The 27,585-nt window shown below is 53.2% G+C and overlaps 1 protein-coding gene across 2 annotated transcripts in view; it reads right to left on the bottom strand.

Moving 5' to 3' along the window:
• Positions 1-1,008: 1,008 nt before the first annotated feature.
• The window catches only part of PREX1 (phosphatidylinositol-3,4,5-trisphosphate dependent Rac exchange factor 1), a 197,820-nt gene continuing 171,243 nt past the window's right edge, over positions 1,009-27,585 (bottom strand). For both annotated transcript variants that reach the window (XM_027087075.1, XM_027087076.1), the window contains 19 exons: positions 26,059-26,246; positions 25,607-25,768; positions 24,722-24,932; positions 24,001-24,277; positions 21,003-21,209; positions 19,587-19,675; positions 18,211-18,293; positions 17,960-18,050; positions 15,938-16,066; positions 14,372-14,413; positions 12,709-12,926; positions 10,738-10,837; positions 8,809-8,952; positions 8,602-8,716; positions 7,094-7,160; positions 5,592-5,764; positions 5,070-5,172; positions 4,761-4,828; positions 1,009-2,725 (listed from right to left, as the gene is read on the bottom strand). In XM_027087075.1, the coding sequence (XP_026942876.1) occupies positions 2,683-2,725; positions 4,761-4,828; positions 5,070-5,172; positions 5,592-5,764; positions 7,094-7,160; positions 8,602-8,716; positions 8,809-8,952; positions 10,738-10,837; positions 12,709-12,926; positions 14,372-14,413; positions 15,938-16,066; positions 17,960-18,050; positions 18,211-18,293; positions 19,587-19,675; positions 21,003-21,209; positions 24,001-24,277; positions 24,722-24,932; positions 25,607-25,768; positions 26,059-26,246 (2,510 nt within the window). In that variant the 3' untranslated portion in view covers positions 1,009-2,682. The remainder of the gene's footprint in view (positions 2,726-4,760; positions 4,829-5,069; positions 5,173-5,591; positions 5,765-7,093; positions 7,161-8,601; positions 8,717-8,808; positions 8,953-10,737; positions 10,838-12,708; positions 12,927-14,371; positions 14,414-15,937; positions 16,067-17,959; positions 18,051-18,210; positions 18,294-19,586; positions 19,676-21,002; positions 21,210-24,000; positions 24,278-24,721; positions 24,933-25,606; positions 25,769-26,058; positions 26,247-27,585) is intronic.

Below are 27,585 nucleotides of genomic sequence, written 5' to 3'. Positions count from 1 at the left end.
AAAGAGATTAAAAGAGAAGGGGCTCTCTTCCAAAATGGCAGGACTTAGGGGAGTCCCAAGTGTGGCCATGATAGTGGGGGGCATTCAAGAGGAAGGCACCCGAAAGAAGCCTTTCATAGAGGTCAGTGTTTTCCAAAGCATGGGAAAGGAGGGAAAGAAACGAAGGAGGGAAGAGGTCGGGATGAAGGAGTGGGGAGGAAAGGAGGGAGGGAGACGGAGAAAGGCATGGGGCAGGCCTGGCAAAACAGGTCTGCAGGCCAACTCGGCCCAGCAATGAGATTTCTCTGACTCGGCAGATGGACTCAGGCAGCTTCATAAACATGGCTCGGGCTTGGGCCGGTGATAAGGCGCTCTCAGCATGGGACCGAGATCGCAGGTCCCGGTGGGCAGGAACAGCATCTGTGCTGGCGTCTGTTCTGATTGGTCCGTTTGCGGCCAGCGTGGATTCTGATTGGCCAGGAACCAGCGCAACCTCGTGTTGAGTACTTGGAACTCCACTCCAGTGGATTCCGGACCAAACGGGCCTTGCAAATTGGGGCGGAGGATGGCGCGTCCCTCAGACCCACTCTAATCCGCAGGCACATGTGAGACAGAGAGTCCTAGCATGACATCAAAAGGAGGCGAGGGAATGCCTGGAAGAACAGTCACATTTTTCCACCATCACAGTGAAATAGGAACTGAGAATCCAAAATAAAGGTGAAATACATATAAAGACAGTAATTTTCCTGGCACACCTGAATGGCAGAGCCGCGGTACAATCTCGGGTATTCCTCGCCAGTCCCCTGTGAGGGAATATATATACTCTGCCATTTTAGAGAAGGAAACTGAGGTTCAGAGTGGTAACTCACTGAGCAGGGATCGCTGCCTCAAGAACCCTGACGGTATCGAAGCGATCATCCTCCGTCCCATCTTCAAAGCCGTTGCTCACTCCGCCTGTGACGCTGGCCAGCCTAGCCACGTCCACGCCACCAGGGTTGGCCCCAAAGGAACTCGCCACAGATCAGGATCTTTGTATTATGAACCGACTTTTAATAATAATAATAAAAAATCTATCATGAATTGAATGAGAAGATCTGTACATTTCAAAGTAAACCAGTGCACGATGCCCTTGCCCTCGGGGGCCCCTCTCCGTTTCTGCCATGGGGTCCTCGTTTGTATCTGTGCCGTCTCTGTCCTGCAACAAGCCCATCTCTTGCAATCTGGTGCAGGGTGGCAAGAGAGGGAAGGCGGCCCCTGGGGGTGCACGGGGCCAAGATGCTGATGGGTCTTCAAGCCTCCAGGGCAGCGGGAAACCCACACCTGATTTCACCCATCAGCCAAGGCTGTAAAGACTCCTCCCTTCTGTCCCAGCTGTGACATTTCCCTGCTGGCAACAGAACCTAGAGGGGACAAACTGCTGGGGGGGGGGGGGGGCAGAGGGGGGATCCTGTGTGGGTCCTTGTGCCCAGGTGGGCAGGGTAGCTTCCTGTCTCTCTAGCTGGCTGAGAAGTCCCAAATGCCCTGCTCTGAGCTAACATCAAAAAATAAATTACAGAAGGTACCACTCAGTGTTTCCTGGCAGCCCTTCTACCTGCAGAGGACAGACACCAGGGTGGGGCTGCCTCTCCAATGGATGGTTCAACCCCCTCCAGCCCCCAGGCCTGGCCCAGCCACCTCTCAAACCCTTGTAGCCAGTTGTTCAAAGAACAAAGTAATTCACCCTGATACAGACCAACTGCTGGAGAACCGAGGGTGGGTGGGAAAAGGAACCCTAGTCGATACCTGTAAGCCACAGCTTAAGACCCTAATATTAAAAAGATGAAATACTGACATCTTTTGACTTTTCAATAATTTAGTTTTTCTTTTTTTTTTTAGTAGAACTGGGAAAAGTTGTCAATACTACCTTATGCTGGTCCCCTGTTAGACAATATAGCTTTCTTTGAAATTTAAAATGTCAAATATATAATCACGCAACCTGGGGGAAAAAAAAATCTCAGCGATACCAACGACAACATAAAAACCTCAAAATAAACCATAGAGAGTTCACGCCGTATAAATAAAGTCAGAGCAAATCTCGTGCCCAGGGCTGATGGCTCGAGTTCCAATGGCGCTGATGGCGGAAGCCGGTGTGGCTTCCGACCGTCCTCTTGGTAACAGGCGCTGTGCCCTGTCCCTCTGTCTTTACGGCAGAGGCCCGGCTTCTCCGAGTCCATCGGGCAGATTAGTACAGGGTTAGGGGGGAATCTGGAAGCTAAGGTGAGGAAGAAGAGCAGACACATGTGGTCGCCTGGAATGTGGACGTAGAAGGAAACCAGAGGTTTCCAAAGTGCAGGTTGAGCCATCCCGAGGGAGCTGGGGCCGCGGGCCTCCAGCTGCAGTGCCCGTGACTTCTCCCCTGTGTTCTGGGGACCTGCAGGCCGGAGCGCAGGCCCTGGCTGCACCCATCAGTTCTGTGGGTCCCCAGCACCCCTCGGGCTTCTGGCCGAAGTGTGAAGAACATGCCAGCCCAGGGCTGATCCACCGTCTCATCCAGGAGTGGGGGCACTGCTTATCCTCCCAGGAGGTGATGGAGGAGGCCGGACAGATCTTCAAGCAGGCAGGAGAGGAGGTCTCGGGCCAGCTCTGGAGAAGGCCACACGGCCCCCTGTGTCCTCCCAAATCCCAGCTCCAGAGGACGCAGCCAAGTACCAGGCACCTCAGTGTCTAGAGGTCTCCGTCCACCGGCGGCTGGCAGAGGCGGTAGAGCCTGGTGGGTGGAGGTGCAGAGGATGAGGACGAGCCAGGCAGGCCGAGGCCTATTACTATTATTGCAACATGTGATCTATGTGAGCGTGTAATCCATGCCCAGAAAACAAAACTCAACAGGTGTAAACAGATGCAGGGTGAAAAACTGATGCCACCCACTTTCCCCTAGTGGTACAGTCCCCGCCCCACAGGAGCCTTGCTCCCTCCAGACTGGCAAGGGGTTTACAAAAACAGACACATATATGTGCGCATGTTTATGTTAAGATCCTTGTGTGGGTGGGTGTGCATTTTTCCACGCTAATGGTGGCAAAGTAGACCCAGCACTCTGCCACTGGAGTCTTTTACTTAATATATCTTGGGGGCCTCTCCCTGCAGCACGTGGGGAGCTACCTTGGTTTTCTTTCTGCATTGGGAGGATTCTGAGCTCTACCCTCAAGTAAGAAGGAGCCACTAATGGGTTTCAAGCAGGGGAGACGGTAGATCTGCTGTGGGGAGAATGATGGCAGGGGGACCAGACAGGAGGCTGCTGTGGTGACACAGACAAGACAGGGAAGCAAGGTGGCACAGTGGTCAGGAGTGTGGCCTCTGGGCCTGGAATGGCTGGGTTCAGAAGCGCAACTCTGTGGTTCTGTGTGCTAGCTGTGTGACCTTGGACAAGATACTTAACCTCTCTGGGCCTCAGTGTCCCCACCTGCCAATGGGGGATAGTGATAGTACCTTGCTCACAGAGTTGTTGTTCGGAGCAAATAAGTTAATATAGGCAAAGATACTAGAGTGGTGCCTGGAGCGGGGGAAGCGACATATAAAAGTATTTAAAAGTAATGAGGGGAGGGGCCTCCCTGACAGTCCAGTAGTTAAGAGTCCATGCTTCCACTGCAAGGGGCACGGGTTTGGTCAGGGAACTAAGATCCCGCATGCCAAACGGTGAGGCCAAAAAATAAAAATTAGAAATAAAAAAGTAAAAGTAATGAGGGGAATTCCCTCGCAGTCCAGTGGTTAGGACTCCGCACTTCCACTGCTGAGGGCCCGGGTTCAATCCATGGCCGGGGAACTAAGATCCCACAAGCCATGCCACGTGGCCTAAAAATAATAATAATAATATCGAGGGCTAAGAGAGTGCATGCAAAAACTAGTGAAACATATATAAGATCTGTATGAGTTCTTGTATTGCTCCAACACCGTTTCCTGGTCTTGACAATGTCCTGTGGTTACATGAGACATTATTCTTGGCGGGGGGAGCTGAGTGAAGGACCACATGGAAACTCCCTGTACATTTTTTGCAACTTCCTGTGAGTCAAACTATTTCAAAATAGTCAGATAGTCAAACTATTTCAAAATTAAAAAGTTATTTAAAAATTGTGGGCCTGGGGCTTCCCTGGTGGCGCAGTGGTTGGGAGTCCACCTGCCAATGCAGGGGACGTGGGTTCGTGCCCCGGTCCAGGAGGATCCCATGCCGCGGAGCAGCTGGGCCCGTGAGCCATGGCCGCTGAGCCTGCACGTCCGGAGCCTGTTTTCCGCAACGGGAGAGGCCACAGCAGTGAGAGGCCCGCGTGCCGCAAAAAAAAAAAAAAAAAAATTGTGGGCCTATGTCAACAGCAAAGCAGGGCAGTGTGGATGGAGAGGGAGGACGCACAATAATGAGTTATTCCTGGGAAAGGGGGCTGCACACAGTACCACGAGAAGGTCTGACATCAATGTGGAGATTATGGGCCGTGAGGACAGGATGAGGTAGGTGGGCTGAGGGCTCTGAGGGCAGCAGGGTGGCAGAGAAGGGTGGTGGGTGAGCCGGTGGGGGGCACACAAATTACTGCCCCATGGCTCACTGTGGGGGCCCTGCCTCACTTTCCCAGCCAAAGTGGGAGCTCTGAGAGGTAACAGACTGAGTCGTATTTGTTGTTTCCCAAATGGGGTCCCGTACATGAGAGGGGAAGCCCCATCTGAACACCAGCGGGTCTGTCTGGGGTGAAGCCCAGCCCAAGTCCTGGCCTTCACAGAAGGGAGGAGAGGAAAGGAGACGGGGAGGGACAGCCACTCACCGCGGTGCACCCTGGGGCATCTGGTCCTTGACTCGGAGGTTTTTGGCCAGAATCTCCACCCTGGGGCCCTGGGAAGAAAGCACGGTGAGGCCCTGGGCTGCCTCCTCACGGAGTCCAGGGCGCTCGAGGAAGCATGTGGGTGTGGGTGGGCATAATGGGAGCTGAAATCCTCAGCCCTCTAGATGGGGAGATGGGCAACAGCCCAGTCCCCAGACGCGCTGTGAGTCCACCTCTCCCTGTGTCCACCGGGCCCGGATCTGGGTGCCCTGCACGCAGCCTGGTGGGGCCCCGGGGGATGGGGCCCCTCACCTGCTTCCGCATGATGTCCGTGGCCTGCATGATGCACTTGGGCAGCAGCCCGTGGCTCCGCGCCAGGATGGCCGCCTGCTCCAGGGAGAGGCTCAGGGTGCTCCTGCAGGGGGGCAGCAACAGGGGCGGCAGGTGAGACGGGGGCGACTGCCTAGCCCCCCACGGCCCCCAAGGCCCCAATCAGAGCAGCAGGGACAGAGGACAGAAGTGGGAAAGTGTCCAGATCTGCCCCAGCCAAGAGGCACGATCATTCCTGCTTATGTTGAACGGATGCTCCAGCAGAACCAGGCTGCAGAGACGCTCAGTCACGCCAACCAGGGTGAGAGAAGCGGGAAGCGCAGCAGCCCTCCGCGGACCACCTCCTCCCGAGGTCCCATCTCACAGCAGACAAACTGAGGCTCGGTGGGGGGCGGGGGCAGCCACGGCCTCGTCTGGGCTCAACAGGCAGCGGCAGAATCGGGATTCAAACCTGGCCTTCGTCCTCCCGTCCCGGGCCCCCAAACTGCCCAGAGGCCCGCACACCTCTGCATGCCCGTGCTGCACATGGTCATCTGGCAGGCCCCCAGGCGGTAGCAGAGCTCGGAGGAGATGGGGATGAGGCCGGCGCCCAAGCTCCCAGCGGCACCGGGCTTGTGGTAGACGAAGGACTTCATGAGGCGGCAGAGCTCGTCCAGGGCATTGATGGGGCGGATCAGCTGCGAGGCACACATACCCGGACGGTCGGAGGAGGCCCCCACCTGTCCTTCCTCCCCGTCATCACCTCCAATCCAGCTCCGTTACAGCAGCTGTCCTCTCGGCTCACCTCCTCTGCTCACGATATATTTCAGGCCTAACCCTCCCATCTAATTCTCTTCACCTGCCCAGGTGCGCCCACGACCAAGCCTCAGCGAATACCCACTCCTGTCCTCTCCAAATAGCAGCACCTCCCCAGGACCAGCCTTCCCTTCTGCTCTGCCCCACCTCCCCTTTCCTGCGTCGCCTGTGCAGGCACAGAACACTGGCCAGTGCTTCCTGTGTCGGCTCAAGACTCTGCCAGCCAGACTACTATACAAACTCCCGAAGGGCTGTGCCCAGCCCTTCTCTCGGAGCCCAGCCTCGCGGTCCGAGGCCAGGAGCCCCAAAACCACTGTCAAAATCAAGGCCTGACAGGGACTTCCCTGGTGGCCCAGGGGTAAAGAATCTGCCTTCCATTGCAGGGGACGCAGGTTCGATCCCTGGTCGGGGAACTAAGATCCCACACTCCGCAGGGCAACTCAGCCTGCGCGCCACGACTACTGAGCTCGCACGCCTCAACTGGAGCCCGCGTGCCGCAAACTACAGAGCCCACGCGCTCTGGAGCCCGCGCCACAATGAGAGAAGAGAAAACCCGCACGCCACAACTAGAGAGAAGCCCGCGCGCCGCAACAAGCGCTGCAACGATGCTCCCGTGTGCCGCAGCGAAGACCCAATGCAGCCAAATTAATTAATTAATTAATTAAAAAAAAAGAAATCGAGGCCTGATAGAGCCTGGGCAGAGGGGGAAAGGCCTGCAGCATGCAGCAGTAGGCGGGGGGACACAGCCCCCGCAAGGCCGAGTGCAACACGCAGGAATGTGGCCCAGACAGCCAGGTATTCCCACTGCTAAAGATAAACTAGAAGCCTCCGTTTTGCAGGAAATCTTTTGACTTTTAAATGCTGGCAACAAATTGGAAACACACAAAAAGAGCACTGCATGGCCGCATCTGGTGTGAGGCTCCAGCCTCAGAGAGATGCTGCAATGAACAAGGGAGATGCAAGAGGCACAGGTGAGTGGGTGCCAGTGAGAATACATCATCTAAGGAGTTCTGAAGCAGGTGGGGAAGATGTCAGGATTTCTCGAATGGGGAAGGAGTTATCACAGAAGACTTCCGGGAGGAGGGACGGCAGAGGCCTCTGGGGCATCTCGGCCAGGATTCTGGCTGGGGTGTGACCCTGGGCCCTGTCTGACCACACGAACCCCCAGCCCTGCCCAAGCTCCACGGCAGGTGAGGGGAAGGAGGGCACACCTGGTCTATCTTCACCGCTGTGGTGCTGGCGTCCGTGGGCAGGTTAGACCGTTCCAGGTAAAATGCCCTGAGAGAGAAAGACGGGGGTGAGGGTAGGGCCGCCACGCCCACCGTCCTCCCAGCCCCTGCCCCACTGCAGCCGCAGCCTCTTTGCCCTCCAACAACTGGAGGAAACAAATCATTAAGAGCGGCTGGCACAGCTCTCCACACCCACAGTCACCTGTTCCTCCAACAGCCCTGGGGGAAGCAGGAGGGGGCCTCCCGGGCACTCCTCAAATGCCACCTCCCCCCGACTGGCCGTCAGAATCAGCACCGACACCCCACTCTCTCTCCCATCCTGCTGTGTCTCTCCTCTGAGCACCCTCATCACTTGACACGTCACACTGCTCTGTTTACTGGGTTATTGCTTATCTCCCCTTCTAGAACAGCGCTCGGCCAACTTTTTTGGTAAAGGGCCAAAGAGTAAATATTTTAGGCTGTGTAGACCAGTCTCTGTGAAGATGCTACTCAGCTCTGCTGTTGCAACACAAAAGCAGCCAGAGACGATACACACACAGATGTACGTGGCTGTGTGCTAATAAAACTTTATTGACAAAACAGGGGGTGGGCCAGACCACAGCAGCTCTAGAATCTACCCTCCATGAAGAACAGGCTTTGTTTGGTCACTGTTGACTCCTAAGCGAGCACCCAGAACAGAACCTGGGCTATGGAAGGCCTTGAGTGACAGGTGCTGAATGAAAGAAGAGATGAATGAATGATTACAGTGGCAATTTTTAAAATATTCAGCGAATGGCACAGAGCAGATTGATGGCATCGAATGATCCAGAGAGATGCCAGTTATAATAATACAGGAAGATGTTTTCCCTGAACAGACATATGAAAGCATCATTCTCCCATTTCCAAATAGTAAAGCCCTTACCACACCCTGAAACCCCGTCTCCTAATTCTCAGCCCACCTTCCTCATGGAGGGAGAAGGTGAGGCAGAAGTAGGAACGGGCTGGGATGGGGGCAGCAGTAGTGGGAGCTGCCTCCTTGGGCCCCAGGCTTCCTCCTGGCGGATGTGACCCCTACTCTTTCTTCTCTCTGGGGGTCTCCCCTGAGCAGGGCCGAGGCTCTGGAGTCATGCCCCTCACTCACAGGCTCAAGAATCCCAGGGCCCCTGTCCCGGCTCCCACCCCCATGCAGAATGAAACAGGCATCTCCGCCGAGATGGAAGGACCTGCTTTGAAGCCAGGCAGACCCAGTCTAGCTGCGTGACTTGGGCAAGCTGGGTGTGCTCTCTGGACATCAGCTTCCTCATCTTCAAAGTGGGTTAGAATGGCTGCCAGTGACTGCTGTGAGAATCTGATGAGCTCGTGTAGGCAGAGGGCCTGGCGCACAGTAGATGCTCAAGAAAGGGCATTGCCCGCCCCTGCATTGGGGGCCCGTCTGGTGCCTTACACGCTAATGCTCACTCCCCGTGACAGTGTTCAGAATCCTGGCCCCATCATGTAGCCCATGCAGATACCTGAGTTTGCGGTAATACTGCTGAACCTTCTCCAGGGACTGGGCATTGATCTCCTGCTGCAAATCTTCCACCATCTGGCTGCCTGGAGGAGGCGGCACCTCCATGTTCTCCAGAGCTGTGAAGGAAGAAGAGCGAGGGCAGGTGCTTGGCTCCCGGTGTGCACGGCCATCCCCAGTGGGCCCCACTCAGCCCGTCCCCGCGGCTCACCTTTCGTGAAGAGCACGGTGTGCAGCCTTAGACTGGCCCCGCTCTCCAGTCGGGAGGGCAGCTTGGAGAAGTGATAGCTATCCAGGTAGAAGATGACCTTCAGTGCCTGCCGGCTGCCCTCGATGTGGTAGAAGACGTTGGTGTCTGGTGGGGGACGTGGTGGGGCAGAGGGCTCACCATCAGGGCCGGAGGGGCCCCGCCCCACCTCCGCGAGGGCAGCTACAGACCTCCTTCAGATCGCCACTGTGATGTCCCAGGACCTCCCTGCCTGCCCACCCCAGAGCCGCGGCTTCAGACCTTCCTGCCCTCCCACAGTCTCGGGGCACCTCAGATAGCCCCGTCCCCCTACTACTCAGAGGAGCAACCTCTGACCTCCCTTTTCACCTCCCTTGACAGGTCCCAGTTTCCACTGCTTAATTCTTACACCTGACATTGATTCTGCCCAGCTGCGGAGTTGTCCCTGTTTATCTTCAGAGCCTCACCGATGCTCCTTCTACCCCTCACCTGGTAGCCCAGGGCCTCTACCTGGCAAAAGCTACCCTCACACAGCACCTGCATCTTATTTACACCCACAGCAAAGAGCTTGTGGCAGGGGTGGCACCAACACCCCATCCTGCACCCATAGCAGACATCACTAATTGATGGATAATTCTCCCTCAGCCCAAGCTGGCCTACAGACAGGCACTGCCAACCAATTCCAATTGGTCCCCGAAATGAAAGCCACTGTGCTTCTAGACTCCAGTTTACACATTCTCAACAGGATGATAGCACCTCCAAGGAGGTAAAAATTGGTTTTGGGGGCAAAGGCAAAAAAAAAAAACCTTACTCTTTTTATATGTAAAGCACATATATACATATAGTACATAACAGATATATAGCATATCCATGATATAAAAATTTCACGGGGGTGTGGGTGATTAGGAAAAAATTGTCTCAACAAGCTCCTCAGGGAGGTGATAATAAAAAACAACAACCAAAAAAGCAGGGGTTCTCAACCTGGCATGCTTCCAAATCACCGGGAGGGCTTGCTGACACACATTTCTGGGCTCTGCTTCCGGTTTGGGATTCAGCAGGTCTGGGATGGGGCCTGAGAATGAGGCTAACAAGCTTCCAGGTGCCGCTGGTCCAGGGATCACACTCAGAGAACCATGGCTCTAGAACCGAGCGCAGTGACTCTCAGTCTTGGCTATACATCAAAGTCACCTGGAAAGCTTATCTTGAATCCCAAGGCCCAGGATCCACCCCACAGGCTGAATCCAAATCACCAGGGCTGGGGCTGGGACTGAGGCATCAGTATCTGAAAAGCTCCCTGGGCGATCCCAGTGCAGCCAGGGCTGAGACCCACTGGACCACAATGTGAGCTCCAGGAGGGCAGAAACCATGGCCGTGTATCTCTCCACTGTGGCCCAGAACCTAAAACTGAGCCTGACTTGTATCATGTGCTCGAAATTATGGGTATGTGGATAGATGGATGAGTGTGTGGGTGGATGGGTGATGGATGGATGGATGGATGGATGGATAAATGGATGGGTGGATGGATGAGTAGATGAATGAGTGGATGAGTGGGTAGGCGAGTGGAAAGATGGGTGGGAGGGAGGGAGAAAGAAAGGAAAGAAGAAAATTATGGTGTAAGTTCTTAGAAAATCTTAACACGTATTCATCCCACCAAAGGTTATCTCTACGAGTTTTAATAAGAACTGGGTACTGGCTGTTTTTCCCTCTTAAGCGCTCTTGGAGACGGCTGGGTTTATAAAAAAAGAGACCCTCTCCTTCCCTGTATGCTGGGAGCATGAGGTTTGAAAGCACTGGGTCCTGGGTCAACTTTAGGCAGCTGGCCTGGTGGCAGGCGGAGGGACAGGGTGACCCCAGAGCAGTCCCTTCCACTCCAGAACCCCGACTCTCACGGTGGGGGTAGGAGGAATCACTCACTGGCCACGTAGTTCTCGTCCAGCTGCTTGAAGGAGAAGGTGACGTTGTCCAGCTCCGACAGGGTCACCCAGATGTCCTCCAACATGGTCCGTTCCTCTTTCTGCAAGAGCAAGACAGAGTGGAGGCGTCACAGGTGCCACCCCTGCCCCAGGTTTCACTTCAAGATGCTATGATTCAACTCTAGTTGACACACCAGGCTGTGGCGCTACCAGGCATGAGGTCTTGCGCAGGTCTCTCTGGGGCTGGACGTGAGATCGTGTTTGCTCCAGGCCTGTCCTGCACCTCCCAGGTCAGAGCCCATCTCTGCTCTATCATGCTGGGTGGTCCTCTTACCCGGGTCAACCCACCAATCCCACTGAACCATTCCAATGCAGCACCCAGCTCACAGCCTGCATGTCCTGGCAACTGCTGAATTAACACACTGGGTCCCGGTGTCCTCATCAGAGAAGAAGAAAGTGAGGGCTGGGTGCTCAGTTCCAGAAACCAATGAGAGGGTGTCTCCCACCAGGCAGGCACCCGTCTGCAATATCGGCCAGCAGAGGGCGCACCACGGCCACTCTTTCCCAAACCACTGCAGCTCTGGCTTCCTGTCTGGCCCGGGAAAATGTCTAGGAGGCTCAGGGCTGCAAGGTGTGGGGAGCTCAGGCCTGGGCACACGGGTGGAGGGGCAAACAGCACAGAGCAAGTGCTGCTGCCGGCTGGATTTCTGGGGGGGGCATCGGCTCTGGGTACCAGTACCCTGAAATGCTGAGTCATTGGCTCTGCCTCCTCTCGGAGCTGGGAGAGGGACCCACCCTGATTCTGAGCCCTGCGAGTGGATGGACAGGGCACTCAGAGATAAAAGAGATGTGGAGAAGGCAGGGCAGTCTGGGGGAACCAGGTCTAGAGTCAGACTCCCAGGTTCACACAGGTTCCCTGGGCCTCAGTGTTCTCATCCTTAAAAAGTGGGTGGTGAAAGGACCTATCTGGGGGCCACTGCAAGGACTAAACAAGGTGCTATCTGCATCAACAAAGTTCACCTGGATTACCACACAAGCCTGCTCACTGGTCTCCCAGTTTCTGCCCTTGGCCCTCTACACTCTTCCCCACCCCGAAGCCTGGGTGATCCTTTAAGTATCAAAGTCAGATCCTGTCCCTCCTCTTCTCAAAACCCTCCCCTGACTGCCACCCACTCAGAGTAACAGCCAAAGTCCTACAACAGCCTGCAAGACCCCGAACAGTCAGACCCCAGTTAATTCTCAGGACTCACCTCCCCCACCTTCCCCGGGCTCACGCACTCTATTCCAGCCGCACTGGGTACCTCGTTGTATCTCAAACACTGCCCGTGCATCCTCCTGCCTCAGGACCTTTGCACCTGCTGTTCTCTCTGCCTGGAGGGCTCCTCCCCAGTGTCCTCATGGCTCACCCCCTCCCCTCCTTCGGTTCTTAGGTCAGATGTCACCTCTCACTGAGGCCTTCAGTAGCTGCCTTATCAAAACTTTCAACTGCCACCGCCCCAGACCTTCCCCTTAGCCCTTAACACTATCAATGAGGGTTTCTCAACTGCAGCACTACTGACGCTTGGGGCCAGATAATTCTCTGCCGGGGGGTGGGCACGGGGGTGAGCATTCTGTGTGTTGTAGGAGGTTCAGCAGCCTCCCTGGCCTCTACACACCAGATGCCAGTAGTACTTCCTCTTCCCTCAGTTGTGACAACCAAAAATGTCTCCAGAGTTTGCCAAGTGTACCCTGGGGGCAAAACTGCCCTGGTGAGAACCACTGGTCTGTACCATCCCTGGTCCTTAGTTGTTTATGTCTATCTCCCCAAAATCAGGGTATAAGGTCCCTGAGTAAACGAACTCTCTGTTTTGTCCACTGCTGGGTCCCCAGTGCCTGTAACAGTGACACATAGTAGGTGCTCGATAAACAGCCGCTGAATACATGAACGGGGTGAGCGACAGCCTGAGCAAGACCTCCCCCGCCCCCCACTCACCGCAGCCGGCGAGAGCAGGGACTGGCAGTGCAGGAGGACGCCAGTGGCCGCCACCTGCTCCAGCCACTTGCGGCTGGCGTCCCGGCTGCTCTCCTCGTACTCGCCATTGTTGTTGTAGCGGTAGCTCAGGGCCGCCAGCAGCTGCTCGGAGAAGGTGCACACGGCAGCCACCAGTGCCTGGCAGAAGATGCTGTCCCTCCGCAGCTGCAGCTCCGTGTCTGTGGACAGAGGGGACGGGGCCGCGCTGGGCAGGGGGCTCCTGTACCATCAGCAGGCCTGTACCCTACAGCCCGGGGCCCGGGACTAGCCTCCTCTCCCCAACATGACCACCCATCCGTGGCCAACTGGCAGACAGAATTCATTCATCCCAGGCACCAAAGGCAACTCCATAAAACTCAACTCTCCAAAAGCCAAGCCAATCCGTGGAAAAACTCAGCCCTCTCAATGACCCATCTGCCTACGTAAAACAACAAAACAACTTGTGATTTTCCAAGGGCTTTCCCCAAACCCTTACCCTCAGCTGTTCATTTATTGGAAATTTCTCAGCATTGATTGAGAGTGATGATGCCAGCTCCATGTTTTAAGAAATGCAGTTTACCATTTTCTCTATTTTTGAGAAGTATGCCTTCTTCTTATCATCCCCCCCACCACTTCCTTGCCCCCTGCTTGTGATGTGATTTACAGAACTGGCCAATTTTGGGCAATCAGCCGTTCAGGGCCCTAATATCCTGGAAGGGATTTTTTTCTTTTCTTTGGGCTGTGCCACGCAGCTTTCGGGATCTTAGTTCCCTGACCAGGGATCGAACCCGGGCCCCAGCAGTGAAAGCACTGAGTCCTAAACACCGGACCACCAGGGAATTCCCTGGAAGGGATTATTTTTGTTTGTTTGTTTTTGTTTTTGTTTTTATTTTTGCGGTACGCGGGCCTCTCACTGTTGTGGCCTCTCCCGTTGCGGAGCACAGGCTCCGGACGCGCAGGCTCAGCAGCCATGGCTCACGGGCCCAGGCGCTCCGCGGCATGTGGGATCCTCCCAGTCCGGGGCACGAACCCGTGTCCCCTGCATCGGCAGGCGGGCTCTCAACCACTTGCGCCACCAGGGAAGCCCGGGAAGGGATTATTTTTGATGACTGGCTCTAGCCAATGGGTTTTCAGTGACCAATTTTGACCCAGATCCTATTCTAGCTGCCCCTTGGCTGAGAATTTCTGGAAGGAAGGGAGGGACAGAGAACACCTCCAAGATTCCCCTAGGCCCCCGTCAGCCCCTCCTCCACCCCACTGTCTTCGGGGTAGGAAGCCCAGGCTGGGGCTGAGGGCTCTACCGGCAAAGAGCCTCCCTAATTGTCGGTGCTCTATCCTGTGTCCTCGTCAAGATCAGCCCAGGCCTGGGAAGTGGTAAGAGACAGTGCTCCTGGCTCCAGGGCCCTGAGACTTGTCCCCCAGACACAAGAGGAAGAAGTGAGGTCTGAGTAGTTCTTGGAGGGGCTAGAGGCCACGGTGTTACCTCCCCCTGTGCAGACCCCGACGACCAGGGGAAAAGTCAACCTTGGCCGGCGGAAGAGGCCTTCCCCGGGGTGCGGTCATGGGCACTGGCTGCCGGGGGGCCTCTCCCGGATGCACCTGGGTGTGTGCAAATCACAGACAGCTGCCCCTTCGAAGCCCTCACCTGTGCATTTCAGCAAGGCCAGGAGAAGCTGGTTCTTCCCATCTGGAAGGAGAAGGAGATGGGCTGAGAGGGGTTAGCGGAAGAAGCAAGTCGAGCCAGGCCTCCCCGCAGCCCACGTGCCTGACCCCTTCTTGCAGCGAAGCTCTGGGCACACAGAGCCGTGCTCAACAAGCTCTGACTGAATGTTGAGCAGATTCCAGAAACCCCAACTGTCAGCTGCACCCCAACTGTCTATACAGAGACTCAAACCAGCCCCTCCAACTAATGGGCCAGAGCCCCCAGCCCACACCTTGTACCTGTGCGTGGGCACACCCTGACACACGTGTGTACGTACATGTGGGAGCACACTCAGACCACGTACACTCACACGTGTACTCAGGTACTTATTCACATCGTCCTACACAGCCAAGCCCTGCCCACAGGTAGACAAAGCCCAGACCTTCCAGACACAGGCCTAACACCCTGGTCTCTTTCCGTCAAATAAAGGCTCTTGGGCCCAGAAGGGGCTTAAAAGAAAAATCTGAAAGGCCCCTGGATTTGCCCTCTTGGGATACATTCTGTCCTCGGGAGGCACTAAGATGCAGGGCAGGGTGTGGTAATAACACCAGCAAATGCTTACTGAGGACTTACTGTGTGCCAGGCACTGTACTAAGTGCCTTGTTTGTACCGACTCGTTTATCCCTCACAACAACACTATGAACCCATTTTACACATGAAGAGACTGGAGCACAGAGAAGTCAAGGAACTTGCTAAGGTCGCACAGCCAATGAGTGGGAGAGCTGGGGTTCGAGCACCGGCCATCTGGCTCTGGAGTCCATGCTCTTCACCAGTCACAGTTTTGGAAGACAGGACAGCTCAGGGCCAACACAGACTTCCAAGTCAGAGGGTGCTGTTCCTGGGGTCATGACCCTGGGGCCAAGCACCTCCTGCTGTCCTGGTCAGATGTCTCCCTGGCCTGGGATCCTTCTAACCCAGGAGTCCCAGGCTCAAATGCTGCCAAGGGCCAGGCAGGTAACATAAGGTGCATGAAGCAGACCCCAGGCCACAGGCCGTGGTGGGATCCATGTGGACTGGGAGGCGCCCCTCCCCCACCTAAAGAGGGTGGCCGCCACTCATCTCCAGCCAAGTGGGGTCTCGGATTATAAAGGCTGGCAGCAGGTTCACAGTGTTTAATGCTGCGGCATTAGACATTACCTGGCAGCCCAAGTCTGATCAGGACCCACCCACCCCCCAACTTGTAACCTGGTTAATAAGCAAAAGGAACTGAACTACATCCACAATTTTGGAAGCTGAGAAGGAACAAGTTCAGCCTTCTTAGCCTCCTGACTCTGCAAGGAAGCCCCAGGCACCCCAAATCAGCGGTTCCTTGATCAAGTGTGTACTGTCCCAGGGCCTTGCCCAGGGCAGGACACAGCTGAGAAAGGGACACTCTCTCTTCCTGTCCTCTCCCTGGGCCTGGAGAGACATGGGGCACGGAGATGGACCCATTCCTGATCCTTCCACGTTGCATATCAAGAACCAAAGGCCACAAAACCTCCACATCACAGCCTTCCCCGCCCAGCTGACCTTCCACGTATCTCTGAATGTTGTCCACCAGGGTCTTGATGGAATTGGGGAGGTTCCAGGGGTCCTCCTGGATGCTGATCTGGATCAAGCTGCGGCCACGAATTGTACACTCCTCTTTCTGTTTGAACTCTGGGGCAGAAAGCGACATGAGGGCAGGAAAGGGACAATTAGATAGCTTTGGAAAATGGTGGCACAAAGGCCTCTGTACCATCACTAGATTCCAAAGCTCAGAATCTTAGGTCAAGGATGCTGGCAGGACTCTAGGGTACTATGGTCCATGGAAGGCAAATACATGGTAAGTGTGCTACGAATTCATAGTATCACACTCATGGCAGACATTGCTGATCAATCTCAGCACTCCTTCCCGCTCGTCTGAGGCCGCGACTCCTCACAGGTACAACAAATCCAATGCAGACATCACAAATCAATCAGGGCATGCTTGTCTCCTAAGCCTGGATGTAGTCACGGAAGGATTCTCGGGTACTACCTCCTCACAGCCACAACCAATCGAGCTGGCACGTGAGTTGTAACCTAGCGTAACCTTTTCCCTACACAGAGGAGGACGTCCAGGCACAGAGTGGAAAAGTGACTTGCCTCAAGTCACACAGCAGGGTAGTGACAGAAAAGGGACTTGAACCTGGCCCCAGACAAGCAAACACAGGTCCCTGCTCCTTTGGCCTCTTCCCTGCTACAAAGTCCCAGGTTTCTGAGATATGTGTGGTTTTGTTTCCTCTGAGTTTGACATTTCTTCTTCCTAAGGTCCATCCCAGGGAGAGATGATCCTGAGACAGCAGGAGGGAGAGCTGAGCTAGGGCACCCCAACGTCTCACCACTTCCGACCCTCACTTAGGAGCAACTGCCTGTTTCTTTTCCTATCTCCTGAACTCTACTTGAAGCTCCTTGAGGTCAGAGGCAGTGTCACTTTCATCAAATGGGCCCCAGGGCCCAGCACAAGGCCTGACACAAGCTGGTTCTTGGAAATTATTTACTGGATGTATGAACGCATGGATGCATGGAGTAGACAGATGGGTGGATGAGTGGGTAGGTGGATGGGTGGGTGGATGGATGGATGGATGGATGGATAGATGAATGGATGGATGGATGATGGATGGATGGATGGATGGACAGATGGGTGGATAGATTAAATAGGTGGGTGGATGGGTAAATGGGAGGAGAAGTAAATAGAGGGACATAAAAGTCAATCTTTTTCTCTCAATCATTTCAAGAAGAAGGTCTCAGTTTGGTGCTGGTAAGTCCTTAACACTTCTTTAACTCACTAATCCCCCTCAGGAATAAGGAACAAAGAGTTCTGGGCAGGCAACAGTGCCTAACTACAGTACAATGACATTTTTTGTTGCTGTTTCCATTGGATTTATCATTATTTTATGACATTTTATACTGGTTTTCCATTTACGGGGAGTTAAATAAGGTCCTTTCAAAACTGAATTTTTTAAAGGGAGACAGTTTGACCTATCAATAATATGGGCAGCAAACGAATATGGTTTAAAAAATGTAAAGATGTTGGCAGATTCTATGAATATGTCTAAAACGATGAAGGGGCTGTGGGTGGGGTGTCTGAGGTTTGGCAAATCGTGCTCCAGTCCTTCCCCTCATGTTATAAACAGGCAGATGGAGGCCCAGAAAGGCTCAGGGACCAGCCCAGCGGTCCACACACTTTTTCTGTAAAGAGTCAGATAGGAACTGATTTAGGCTTTGCAGGGCATACAGTCTCTGTCACATATTCTTTCTTTCGTTCCGTTTTAACAATCCATTATAAATGAAAAGTCATTCTGAGCTCACAGTCTGTACAAAAACAGGCCATGGGCTGGATCTGGCCCACGGGCTGATCCTGCTGACTGCCCCTGGACTGACCCATAGCCATTCAACAGGTGAGGGGCAAAGCTGAGAACGTGGCCCAGGTGGCCTGACGCCTGTCCAGCACACGTCACCCATTGCAGCCCGTCTCCCCGACGGATGCTGGATGTCATCCCTCGCCCTGCCTGGGGACTCTTCTCTGCTCACCTTGTAAGCTGTGGTCCATGGGGAAATGCCTGGTCTCTTCAAAAGCTCTGCTCATGACTGGCCCCTTGAGGAGTGCATGGATGGAGTCCACCTGGGTGGCGGGAAGCTCTGGGTTAGTTTGGCCCACAGGGCCCTCCAAGTGGCAGGGACTCATTACTCATAGCCCCTGCCCCGGCTCCTGGCTTATGGGTTCTTACCAGGGGTGATGGGAAGAACTCAAGGTCAGGCCGGAGTTGGGACAAAGGTCCTACCTGGTTAAAGAGGTGCTCCAGGCAGCCATGAAGCTTGTCCTGCTTGTCTGACGGGATCCTCATGTCACAGGGCAGCTCGTCCCCTTGCAGAAGGAAGAAACCACAGCCATCAACTATTCCTGCCCCATCTCACACCTTCCCAGCCTCTTTCTCAAGAAAGCAATGTAGCTACAGAGCTCCAAAACCCACAGTGGACTTGGAGTCTCATAGACCCAGGTCCTGGCTGTGTGACACTGCACAAGTCACTTGACCTCTCTGCACCTCGGTTTCTTCATCTGCAAAATGGGCAACAGGAACTAAAACATTACGCAATTGTAAGTCAATGTTATTAGTTTTCACTCTGCAGACGAGGAGACAGAAAGTCAGATATAAGGAACCGGATCCCAGTCTCCTGATTCACCCCCCAGTCATTTCATTTAAATCAGCTGCCACATGTGAGCGCCTTCCTAAAACCTCCCCAGGGATAGTTTTTGCAGCTGAATATCTTATGTGATGAGATATTTACCTAAAGTTCAGAAATATCTGTGACTTTACGTGAGCTTCTTTTTCTTCTGTTAAACTGAAGTATGATTAAAATTAAATTTTTATGCACAGATACTGCCTCTGGAAGGACACATAGGGCAGTAGTGACAGCGGGAGCTTGGGAACCGGGAGGCCGGGTAACAGGGGTGGGAGGGAGGTTTGCCACTACCCACCCTCTCATGCCTTTTGAATTATGAACCATGTGGATGTCTGTCTTATTCACAAAATAAAATTTTTAAAGGCTGAAATCAATAAAATTAAAATAAAAACAAATTTCAGTCTTTCAGTAAAAATTCCAAGTAACATAGAATCTAATTTATAAAATCTTATTTACGTCTGTCTGTCCCTCCAGCCGTCCACCCACATTTCTCCACATCTGTGCAGAAATACATGCTCACCAGCAATCCCCAAATATAATCAATAGTCATTTCTGGGGGAGAGGCTGAGATTCTGACTTATTTCCATGTACTTCTTTTGAACTTTCCTGTGTCATTTGAATTTTTGGTTTGCGCATGCATCATTCACGGAAACCATCAGGTCACCCTATTTTAGTAACGTTGGAGCCCTCACCACAACATGTAACTGCATCGTGTGTGTTTTTATTTGTCCCGTGTCCGTGGCGTTCACGGAGAACGTGAGGGCTGGGATCTTTGTCTCTTCATTCACTGCCGTGGTCCCAGCACATAACTGGTGAGCAATAAATGTTTGCTAAAGGACTGAAGGAAAACCACTACCACACCATGCAAAGTAATAGAAGACAATATAACATGGAGTGAAGCATAACAAAATAAAAATAAACAAAACAGAATCGCGCTGGGGGACCCCTCTCCTGGAGCACAAGCCTCTGCACTCACCAGACCCCATCTCGTCGCTGCCCAGGTAGGAGCTGTTACTTCTCACGCTGGTGTAAGACAGGACGGAGTCCCGATTACTGTTACACTCACTGCAAAGAAGCAGAGACGAAGGCATGAGTCACCCTCCCACTCACAGCCTCTGGTCCCAGCACCCGGAACCCACTTTCTGGAGTGTAGACAAAACCCTTGGGTGGACGATTGGTCCAGAGAAGGCACCGTGGGCCAACCGCCAGAGCCACAGACGGGCAGGGTTGTCCTGGTGCGTTTTCTAGGTCTGACGCTGGGGAAACACTTCCAGGCCTCAGTACAGAAGTGGTAGGTGGATAATGAATCATTTTCGTTTGGGTGTAACTCCTGTCACTGTCTTCATGGGACAGCCTTGTCCCTGGACACACCTGCATTCGCCACACTTGGCCACATGGTTCCATATTTTGTCTCCCCAGCCTGGCTAGAAACCTCCTAAGAACAAGGACTGTGTTTGCTTGGCTTGTATCCCAGGAAGTCAGAAGGCATGGGGAATTAAAAACCACAACCCTGAAATTCTTTCCTTCACCTTTCTGACAATTAAAGGAAAAATCGGAGGACCCAAAAATGTCAGAATGGAAACCCAGAGAGATGGAGAGATCTTGGTCTGTGGACAAGAGGCTCCAGGAACACACAGTACCCAGTCAGCCAGACCATTTCGTAATACAGACACCAAGAAACACCGACCAATCTGGTCCCTTGAAGACTGAAAGGATATAAAAGCTGGAAGGATGGGGACCAAAGCCTTTCTTGCCAAATTCTATCAGTTCTGTATTTCGCCCACGAACAACTGAAGTGCCCCTCCAAGACTCTACTTTAACCACAATGGTCAGATGTTATGTAACCTTTCACTGGAGGCTATGGTGCTTGTTTATTTGTGGTAAGGAATTCCATTCACTCACTCTATGGTTTATTACAGGAAATTGGGGTTTCAGTCTATTTAACCCACTAATTCAAACTTCCCTGATCTTGTTAATAATTAACCAGGAGAAAACAATTCAGATCCTCTGAGTCAGCAGGGGAAAAAATGGTCTTACTCCCTGGATCAAGTAAAAATAGTGTTTGTTGCAGAAACCAGAGGTCTTAACGTTGATTTTAAAACACACTGCAGATCTTGACTTTTCCTTGGACCACATTCCATCAACGTGTGCGGAGTGGAGCCAAGGCAGAAAGGATGGGTGGCGTCCACCAGGGGACGGGGAGCCGAAGGGGGCATCTGGGGTGTGCTGTGGGGCGCGGCCTAAGCCCCCAGGACCACATGGCTAGGCGACAGCACCCCGTCCCACTGCTTCCTGGGAAATGTCCTCTGATTCTGACTTTCCCACAGCGGAGGCCTCAACTGTGTCAGTGGCCATTCACAGCAAACCCCACGAGAGCCCCGCTTGCCCCCACCTGTAGGAGTCCCGGTAGCTCATGGTGTCATGGCCCGAGTCCTCCTGATCGTCCTCTGACACCTTGAAGCACACTTTCTTGCTGCCCCCGTGGTCGGTCCTGTCCATCTCAGTCTCTTCGCTGACCAGCTGGGGGGATGAGGCCTCCTCGGCCAAGGGCGGATCGCAGGACCCACCCGAGGTGGGCTCCGTGATGGTGGACAGCAGCCTGCAGGAGCAAAGACTTTGAACTTAAAGGCAGAGGCCCGTGGCTCCACTTGCCTCCATGGAGGCCCCAGACAAGGCCCTGACCTCAGGCCTCACCTTTTTTTTTTTTTTTTTTGTGGTATGCGGGCCTCTCACTGTCGTGGCCTCTCCTGTTGCGGAGCACAGGCTCCGGACGCGCAGGCTCAGCGGCCATGACTCACGGGCCCAGCCACTCCGCGGCACGTGGGATCTTCCCAGACCGAGGCACGAACCCGTGTCCCCTGCATCGGCAGGCGGACTCTCAACCACTGTGCCACCAGGGAAGCTCAGGCCTCACCTTTGATCCTAAGCAGAGGGAACCATCAAATGCTCTGTGTCCCTTCCCTGAAAATCCCACCAGCAGGGCTTCCCTGGTGGCGCAGTGGTTAAGAATCCGCCTGCCAATGCAGGGGACGTGGGTTCGATCCCTGGCCCAGGAAAATCCCACATACCGCAGAGCAACTAAGCCCGTGCGCCACAACTACTGAGCCTGCGCTCTAGAGCCCGCGAGCCACAACCACTGAGCCCTTATGACACGACTACTGAAGCCCACGTGCCTAGAGCCCGTGCTCTCTAACAAGAGAAGCCACCGCAATGAGAAGCCTGCGCACCGCAACGAAGAGTAGCCCCCGCTGCCCACAACTAGAGAAAGCCCGTGCAGCAACGAAGACCCAACGCAGCCATAAATAAATAAATAAATAAATAAGAAAATCCCACCAGCAACTTTGCAGATGTGAATATATTGTCCCTCCTGTAGGGGGCGTGACATATGGACACTCTTTATTTCACAGCCAAGCTACACACAGGCTCCAGAGAAAAGAAGGCAACTGGGAAACGTGGTCTATAAGGGCCATATGGTCTCAGTTACAACTATACACTCAACTCTGCTGCTGTCCTGTGACAGCACCACAGACAACATGTAAAGAAATGGGCATGGCTGTGTTCCAATAAACCTTTATTTTTTTAAAAAAAAGCAGTGGGCTGGATTTGGCCCATAGGCCCTAGTGTGTCAATCCCCAGCATAGAGTATAATTGTTAAGACTATAGGTTTTTAAGACAGACAGACCCCAGGTTCAAATCCCAATGCTACCAATTCCTAGTTCAGAGACCTAAAGCTAATTATTAAACCTCTCTGAGACTCAGTTTCCTCATCTGGAGTAATATCACTATCTATGTCCTAAGCTGCTGTAAAGATTAAGGGAGTTAAAACATGTAAAGTGCTTAGAAGAGTGTCTGGTGCCTTGTAAGTGATCAGTAAACCCTGGCTGATATAATCCTACTACATCTCAATGAGGTCAGTATTATGATTAGCCCCATTTTAACAGGTGAGACCATCAAGGCTCAGAGAGGTTAAGTGACTTGCCTAAGGTCACACAGCTAATAAGTGGCAGGGCCAGGATCAAACCCAGGCCTCCTGCCTCCAGACCCTACATTATTTTTCCTATTCTCATTGACAATTTCTATCATACACAAAAGGAGAGGGACCAGTATGATGGACCCCAGGTAACCAGCTGCCAGCTTCAACAGTGGCAACTCAGGATCCACTTTTCTTTCCTCCATCTTTCCTGTTGCTTTTTCTTTTTCTGGAGTGTTTAAAACAAACCTAAGATATCATATAATTTCCCCTATAAACACTTCCATATGTGTCTCTAGCACATAAGGATTTATTTTTAAAGCAACGGTTCTCAACTGAGGGTGCTTTCTGTCCCCCACTCTCCCACTCCAGGAAACGGTTAGCAATTTAGCAAGTTCCCTCAGGCGCAAACATTTAGCAACGTCCAGAGACATTTTTAGTTGTCACAACTGAAGCAGGGCAGGGAGGGGTGGGCTAGCTACTGGCATCCAAGGAGTAGAGGCCAGGAATGCCACTAAGTATCCCACAACAAAGAATTATCGGGCCCAAAATGTCAACCGTACTGAGGCTGAGAAACACTGCTGTAAACATAACCAGTCACTGTTACCACACCTAACTAAATCAATCATTCCATAATACCATCTAGTTCCCAGACCACGGGATCCCTGATGCTCCCCAAAGTGTCTTCTCACAGATGGTATGTTAGAAACAGAACCCGAACCAGGTCCAGACACTGTATTCGGTTGATGTGTCTCTCAAGTCTCTTCCCTAACAGTTCCTCCTCCCCCGCCTCCCTGTACCTGCTTCCCCTCCAATCATTTATTTGTTAAAGAAACTGGGTCATTTGTCATCTAGAATCACCCACCCTCTGAATTTAGCCAACTGCGTCCCTGAGGTGGCATTTCATCCTCCCTTAAAACCCAGTCCTCCAGCTGAGTAGTGAGACCTAGAGCTTTGATCAGAGAATGGTGCGACTTGTGCTGCAAGAACGCTTTGTAGGTGATGCGGTGCGTGTGTCCTGCTGCTTCGCACCAAAAGGGACATCACGTCTAGCCGTCTCTCTTTCTGCAACATTAAAATGATAAAGTTCCCCCCAAACCTCTCAACAAATAGTTTTAGCCTCTACTGATGATGCTGCCTACATCCAGCCTTTCATTAGATCAGTGGTTCTCAATCAGGGGTGATTTTGCCCCCCAGAGGGCATTTGACAATGTCTGAAGACATCTGTGATTGTCACAACTGGGGAAGGGGGTGCTACTGGCATCTAGTGGGTAGAAGGCAGGGATACCGCTAATAGCCTATAATGGACAGGACAGCTCCCAACTCCGAAGAATGATCCTACCCAAAATGTTGATGCCGCTGATGTTGAGAAATCCTGACCCTGACACTCGGGCCATTCTCTCCTGGACCCAGGGCTCACCTGTTGATCTGGGTAACATATTGCTTCATCTCCTTCAGGGCCACATCCAGTCTGGTAAAGAGCTGCAGGTAGGCATCCTGGATCTCACGGTCCTCCTGCTTGAGTAGGAAGCTCAAACCCCGGTGCTCCTGGCCAAGGGTTCCATTGGCTGACCCAAAGCTGCTGTCGTTGGGACCCTGGCTTTGGGGGTCCCCATCCGCAGCAGGTAGGCACTTCCAGGATGGGGCAGCCATGGTGGTGATGCAGTGTTGGGTGTAGGACATGGGGTTCAGGTGACCTACAGTGGAGGGAGGGAGAGTTCACTTGGAAACAGCCCCCAGACACCCACAAGCCCCTTAGACAGAGGTATACAAATTCATTTTAAGGATCCCAATGAATGAGAAATATTTCTCTTTTAAATATTCTTTTAATACACTGAATTACTTCAGTAAGAAAGTTTCGGTTTGGTGCTAATATACTTTTAACTACTGTGATCTTTTTCCTGCCTGGAATGTAGACATGATGGCTGGTCCTCCAGCAGCCGTTCTATATACCATGAGGCATCCTTCAGGATAAAAGCAACATCTAGAGATGGTGGCACAGAAAGATAGAAGGAGCCTGGATCCCTGATGACCGTGGAGCTATCAATCCAGCTCTGGACTGCTGGCCTTCAGACATACTTCTGTTTAAGTATCTGTAGTGTGAGATCTGGACACAGTTTTTGACAGACACACACAGTTACCTTGCTCTGGGTCAAGGCCGATGAGGGAGGGTTTGCGGCCAAAGCGGATGCTGAAGGACCTGCCAACCGAGGGAGTAGTCTTGGGGTAGGACACTTCCATGAGGTTGACGTGGCAATTGGTGGGGCAAAAGTCCAGGCCACACAGCGGATGGGGTTCCAGGGGTGCTTGTTTGAAGGGCGGGCTGACCCTGCTCTTTAGCTGAGCTGCAAACTGAGAAAGGTGGGGGACGTGGAGTTGTGATACAGGGGTCTGGAAATCCTGGCCCACCACCAGTACCCACTTTATCCTGGCCTAGGTCAGACAATCCAAAATTGGACAAAATGTCAATAGCTCCAAATGGAAAAGTAAATTCCCCTCAGTGCCTTTTACTGGACCCAGATTTCAGGGAGGGCCTGGAGAAATGTGAGGCCTCCAAGTACCTACCCACGTTCATTTCTCCATTTTACCTGAGCTGTCCTTGAGGAACATCTCTCCCTGACCCACAGTCCGTGAGGTTCAGGTAAGGCTACCTCCCCATCCTTGCAGAGACTGGTACAGGCCTAGGCAAGGGACCCAAGCCAAGTCAACAAAAGCTCTCTTCAAGTTCCTTTTCTACTGGGGTTGCTAAGGCTAGAGCCATTGGGGGCCATGTTGTCACCACATGAAAAGGAACTGCCTGAGAGCAAAGCCAAGACAGAAAAATAAAGTCAAGAGAAAGAGAGAGGCCCTGTTCTTGTAATAGTGTGATGTTTGAGTGCCTGGATACAACCATGCCTGAAGTTCACCTCTGGACGCTTCAGTAATATAAACCAATAAATTCTCCTGTTTGTTTAAGCTAAATTGGGTTGGGTTTTGACTTTTACAACCAAAATACCCCAAGTTGAGACCCTGTAGGGTGCAGGCACCTCCTGGTACAAGGCGATCCTCTGGCCGATGCTCTCCAGCTTGGTGTCACAGATGTTGCGGAACTCATAGTGGGACATGGTCCTTATGTTGTTGCTCAGGGCCATAAGCCGCCCACAGTTCTGCACAAAGACACTGTCATCGGTGGCAAAGGCCTCAAGGATCTGCAGAAATATTAACAGTTACTGAGCACTCGCTGTGCACCTGGGAGGGTCTTAATGGGTTTATCTGGGGTGACTACTATATGCCTCATAATACGTGTGTGAGGTCAGCTCTATTACTGGCCCATTTAGCAGATGGGTAAACTGAGGCTAAGAGATAACAAGTCAGTCTCCTAAGCCCCACAGCTACCGAGTGGAGGGGGAGGACCTAGGATGCAGGGCTCCAGGCTAACTCTGAGGACATGGGAATCAGGCTGCCCCACCCCCCAGGGCAGGGCAGCACCCAGCAAGACCTTGGCAGTGAGGCCGAAGCAGCCACGGGGCTCCACGATCTTCTCCAGCACGTGACACTTGATGCCCGCTGTGCTCACGTACTCGTACACCACGCCATGCTCCAGGTGCACGTTGTCCACCGTCAGGCTGACCACAGGGCTGTCCTCGTGCAGGCTCAGCTGGGGACCCAGGGACAGCAGGGGGAAGGCTGGAAGCCAGAGGGACAGGCAACCCTGAGGAGGGGGCACCACCCCACACCAAGCCAGCCTCCTGACCCAGCACCGCAGATGGCTTGTGTTGGACGGATGGGGGGACTAAAGTGCTGCAGCTCTGTTCATTTTTGCCAGCCCGCTATCGTTCACCTCCTGTTCTAGAAGATTGTCCTTCTAGGAATCTACCCTTGAGCCCCTTTCTCAGTCTATGTGGCTCAGAAAAGGGCTCCCCCCAACCACACCCTCCCCCAGAGGCAAAGGCCTGGCCAATCAGCATGTTTGATTTCCTCTGTTCATAGTGATTGGTTCAGGAGTGAGCACGTGACCCAAGCTGAGTCAATGAGAGTAAAGTCTGGCACTTCTGTTGCATCTGCAAAGAGAAGGAGACATTCTCTTTTTCAACTGGATCCCAAGTCACTAGAGCCTCCAGGTGGGAAAAACAGCATGTAAGAGGGAAACCAACACAGAGGGAGCAGAGCTGAGAACTGGAGAAAAAGCAAGAGCCTCTTCACTATATAAAGTGCTGGACCGAGCCAGACTGAAGCTTACTGACCCTACTCAGACATCTTAGTTTGCTGAGCCAATGTTTTTATGTAGCTCAGTTTCAGTCCTGATTAATATGGGCCCAGAGAGGCTGTGACTCCTCAGAGCCACACAGCTAGGCAGTGATGTATCTAAGGAGAAAGTAGACACTTTCTTGGCGTGAACTGCCTTCCTCCCCACCAGCTCCAAAGAGGACCTCTCAACACACACCCCATCACTCTTTCTCCCCTCACCCTCACACTGTGTCACCACTTGTCAGGTTTTTTGTTCTGTTGTTCACTGTCTGGCTCCCCTCACATCCGTGTCCTGAGGGCAGGGACCCTGTCTGCCTTGCTCACTCGTGTCTCCCAGCTCCTAGAACAGAACCTGGCACATAGTAGGTGCTTCTACTTGTTGAACAGAAGAGTAGAAACCGCCAACTCCTCTCAGCGTGGTTTACGGTCATCATCAGGGGTCGTCCACGTGTTGAGGAAGGAGGCCCACAGCCCATTCCTCTCAGAGGGGCACAAACTGAGCTCACACCTGCCAGCTGGCCTCTCCCCCCTCCCCATCAGCCTGTCCCCTTTAGGACCCCTCTGCCAGGCTGTGGGTGTTTCAGCAGTGCAGGATAGCTCCCCAGCCAACCCCATAAACCCTGGTTCTTTTCTGACCCCAAAGTCACCAGTCAGGAGCCCAGAGCTGTTGGACACAGAGGCACCCAAGCCCCTGGTCTACCATGGCATCTGCCCCCACCCCCAGCCCAGCAGAAGTACGGGGCAGAGTCCAGAGAAGCAACCGGAGAGGAGGGGCTAT

The sequence above is a fragment of the Aethalodelphis obliquidens genome, unplaced genomic scaffold (genome assembly GCF_003676395.1).
Source record: "Aethalodelphis obliquidens isolate GAN/ISIS:26980383/991018 unplaced genomic scaffold, ASM367639v1 scaffold57, whole genome shotgun sequence".
NCBI lineage: Eukaryota > Metazoa > Chordata > Mammalia > Artiodactyla > Delphinidae > Aethalodelphis > Aethalodelphis obliquidens.
Note: the sequence above shows the minus strand (reverse complement) of the source record. Positions and strands in the feature narration are given on the sequence as shown.